Source organism: Rhinoderma darwinii, chromosome 1, assembly GCF_050947455.1.
Source record: "Rhinoderma darwinii isolate aRhiDar2 chromosome 1, aRhiDar2.hap1, whole genome shotgun sequence".
NCBI classification, from domain to species: Eukaryota; Metazoa; Chordata; class Amphibia; order Anura; family Rhinodermatidae; genus Rhinoderma; species Rhinoderma darwinii.
The window spans coordinates 598,170,397-598,174,694 of record NC_134687.1 but is presented as its reverse complement, the minus strand read 5'-3'; the positions used below and the strand labels follow the sequence as shown (position 1 = coordinate 598,174,694).

General features: G+C 44.7%; 1 protein-coding gene across 1 annotated transcript; it reads right to left on the bottom strand.

The window, feature by feature from the left end:
• Window positions 1–2,610: 2,610 nt before the first annotated feature.
• On the bottom strand, window positions 2,611–4,086 carry LOC142688448 (uncharacterized). Its single transcript, XM_075847565.1, has one exon. The coding sequence runs from the start codon at window positions 4,084–4,086 to the stop codon at window positions 2,611–2,613; it is 1,476 nt and encodes a 491-aa protein (XP_075703680.1).
• Between the last annotated feature and the right edge of the window lie 212 nt (window positions 4,087–4,298).

The window sequence follows — 4,298 nt, the reverse complement described above, 5'->3', positions numbered from 1 at the left end:
TATTTCTACCATTATACACCCGGATCAGACCGGTTTTATGCCTGCTAGGTCGACAGCCATGAATTTGAGACGTTTATTTTTAAATCTTCAGCTGAGGGCAGACAATGTAGGCGAAAGAGCCATTTTTGTCACTGGACGCTGCCAAAGCGTTTGACAGTGTGGAATGGCAATATCTCTGGTGCACCTTGGAGGCTATGGGTTTTGGACCATCTTTTATAGCATGGATTAAGGTCCTGTATTCTTGCCCTACAGCCAGAATACAGGCAAATGGAGGATTGTCTCCGCGGTTTGCTCTTGAAAGAGGGACTAGACAGGGATGCCCATTATCGCCCCTCCTGTTTGCCGTGGCAGTAGAGCCCTTGGCAGCGCAAATTAGTCTGTCTGATGATATTAAGGGCTTCTTGTATGGCTCGGTGAAAGAAAAGGTAGCGCTTTATGCAGATGATATGCTTCTATACTTGGGGGATATGGGTAGCTCTCTGGCAGAAACAATATCCCTAATTGAGAAATTTGGGGCATTGTCTGGGTTTAAAATAAATTGGGATAAATCCCATCTGCTCCCTGTGGATTCAATGTGCTCTATACCAGGGGTGCATGGGGTACCTGTAGGATGCGTTAAACATCTTAAATATTTAGGGATCAAGATCTCGACCTCCCCTTCTGAATATGTTGCTCTCAATTTGCAACCCCTTCTGGTCAAATTTAAAATGAAAATAATGGCTTGGTGTAAATTACATCTGACAGTTGTGGGTAGGGTCAATCTTATTAAGATGATCCTAATGCCACAATTATTGTATATTTTACATAACTCCCCTGTATGGATCTCATTACGCAACTTTTATTATATTAATGCACTTTTTAGGGACCTAATATGGTGGAAGGGTCGCTCAAGAATTAGATTAGAAATTCTACAGCGCGCAAAGCATGACGGCGGTCTGGCCCTACCCAACCCTTGGATATATTTTCTTGCCTCCCGATGTCAGCACTTTAAGGGGTGGGGGGAAATTATATCAAAGGGATCCAATGGATTGATTCTACAGGCACAGTTTGGACCATCTGTATTATTCTCAGTATTGGAGGCAGGTCACTCTATGTTGGCGGGCAGGAATACGCCCACATATACACTAATACGTAAAGTATGGGATAAAGTCCGAGCTATTCGAGATATGGGGGTTTGCACAATTTTTACACCTTTATGGGGGAATAAGGCACTTCCGGTATTCTTCTCTCTTGAAGGATTTGAGGGTTGGAAAGCAAGAGGCATCCTTTATGTCTCCCAGTTGCTCCAGGAGGATGTATTTAAAACTTCTCAACAGATCAAAGAGGAGTTTGAATGACCTCGAAATTCCCTCTATCAATACTTACAGATAAGACATGCTTTTGATGCCCAGAAGAAGGCAGTGGATTTGGAAATACACGCAGATGGGGTGTTGTCTGTTTTACATACCGGGAGTGTTACATCGGGGGTTATTTCACATATTTATCAGTTGTTGATCAGTAAATTTTTTGATAAATACCCCCTGATGGCTTCTAAAAAATGGGAAAGAGATATGGGTCCCATCTCTGAAGAACAATGGATAGATATTATGAAAGCAGTTCCGAATACTTCTCTTAGTGAGGCTGGGCGCCTTTCTCAATTATATATTATCCATAGAGTATACAGGACTCCTAAATTTATTTTTCATATTGGGGTAAGGAGTAACTCGAAATGCCCCAGATGCGTGGAAGAGGAGGCTGACCATATGCATATGTTGTGGTCCTGCACACAGTTAACCACGTACTGGATGGATGTACTGAAGGTGATTCAGGAGGCCTATGGACCTGTGTTGCAAGGGACTCCTATGCAATGCGTTTTGGGATGTATTATGGACACACCACCCTCTACTTTGGAGCGGTTGGCTATTGTAAGGTTGCTATATATAGCTAGAAAACTAATTGCCCTACATTGGATACAAGGCGCCCCGCCGACTAGGATCGAATTCATTGCAAAAGTGACTAAAATGATTGTATTGGAAAAGGTTGTCTATGTAAAGCGCAAAACGCTTAAAAAATTTGAATCCATATGGGGACCATGGGTAGGGGTAATGGAATCTGTATTATACAATTTATTCAGGGACTCTGTATGACCGCCAGCCTTTACACGGTATTGGGGTTATGTATATAGATGTGTGATAAGGAGAAGGGGGGAAATAGAGAGGATTAAATATATGCCATATATTATATCTGTTTTGTATTATACATGCTTGTACATGATTAAGCTACTTGACATTTGGAAAATGATCTGTCCCATGTACCTTGTATTTTGTGAATAATGTATTCGATATTTGGTACAATTTCTATTTCATATACTATCTAATTTGGAATTTTGTGACGGTGCCTGGGGGGAGGGTTTGGGATAGGGTTTGTTTAGTATGTTTTGTACTATATAATTTTGAAACTTCAATAAAAAAATTATCTGATTTAAAAAAAAAGAATTGGGGTCACTCTGCCGACCACCTGTTTCCATATCTAACGGTCCTGGGGTTTCTACAGTGCAAGGTTTCTTTTTTTATTTGGGGATGGTTCCCTGCGTCTTCTTCATATTCACCGTCTATTCTTAATAACTCTCGTTCAAAATCCCCATCTGACTGACAGGACACTGAATCTATTAGATACGACCATTACTTCTGCTCTGTTCCCTTTCTTCCTGCCTCTTTCCTCCTCTCCCTCAGGCTTACGAGATGATGGGTCTTTTTTCCTCCTTTTATTCTGCATATCCTTCCTTTCCTCAGATGGTAATGCAAAAGAAGAGGCTCCCGGTGGCTGGTCCCGAGGGAAAACTTCCATGGTCTCCTGTGTACTGTCTGACTGCTGGTGTTCTGGACCTGGATGACCTGACTCCTGCTGGACCTCCTGTCTGGTCATTATTGACCCCGACATTAGAGCCTCCTCCTCTACAGCGTCCGTCTCAGTCACAAACTCCTCAACAGGAATCTGTTTACAGATATTGTGCCAGGCGTCAGGACAGTCCCTGTGCGGGTGACCTACCCTCCCACACAGATTACATCGGACATTCTGACAGTTGGCACTTGGATGGCCAACTTCACCGCACAGGTTACACTTTACCACGGTGCAGACGTTTGCCAGGTGACCGGTCTTACAACACTTGAAGCACTTTCTGGGTTGACCAGGATAAAAGCAAACACCCTTTTCTCTCCCAATGAAGAAGGAATTGGGTAAATGTAAAGTTACATTGTTATGCTGGCGCAGTTTTACCAGAACTCTCCACCCTCCAGTCCAGATACCATCAGCGTCTCTGTTCTTGGTCAGGTCAGACACCAGGTCACAGTGCCGCCTGAGCCAGACCACAATATCCTGGGGAGGAACAGCTTCATTCCAAAAGATGATGTTGACACCAACGGTATCTGGCTTGGACACTGGAATAAAACTAAATTTATCCCAACCGGTTTTGTCCCTGAACTTGGAAAAATTTGCCCAGAATCTATCCAAGTCAGGCGTAAGCTTAAAGCTGACATTGTAGCCCTGTCTGTCTGGTAGATTTATTACTGCCAAGATATTTGCTGGCACGAAACCCATCTGGGGACACAGAAGTTCTCGGACCACAAACCTCCTATCTGGAAGGTCCTCCTTGGCGCCCTTGTGCTTGAACCTCACCACATTCCTCCTTTTAAAGGCCTGGCCTGTATAGCTAGCGCCAGAGGTAAAAGATGGAGCGTCGCGGCTCCAGGCATTTCTGGGAGGAGGCTGGCGGGTCTCACTGTCCCGACTTATAGGGCAAGTGTCTGCTCTAGAGGGGTCTGTCACACCCTGTGTACTTACAATTAAAGGGGGGAAATCAAGCACATTATTCTGGACATCTTCTGACCCATCAACCTCTATGTCATCATCAGATAAACCTACATCATACACAAGCCGTGCGTTCCCTCCAACCACCAACCCTTCTTGTACGTTCCCACTCTCCCCAGTCTGTGCCCCAGCAGTACAGCTCTGCTGTGTCAGCGCATCATCCTGACACATGGATGAACGTCCACTGTCCTGCTGAGCATCCTGGGACTTGTGGTGCCTGTGCTGGTATCTGACTTCCATGCCCCTGTTCAGACACAGCTGCAGATTTTTGCTGTTTTTCTTTCTCCTCTTTCTGTGCGTCCCCTTCTAGAAATGAGAACCTTGCAGGTTGCAGCACTGGTCTGGTCCCTGGTTGGGGATCGTCTGGGAAAATATCGGACCCTGAGTCCGCGTCAGAGAATCTGAACTCGGGATCAAGGTTCTGTCTGTCGGTCATAGTAGAAAACCGTTCC

Bases quoted from the DNA above. Each gene is read 5' to 3' on its own strand.
- LOC142688448 (XM_075847565.1), bottom strand. From the start codon at position 4,086: ATGGAAGTCAGATACCAGCACAGGCACCACAAGTCCCAGGATGCTCAG.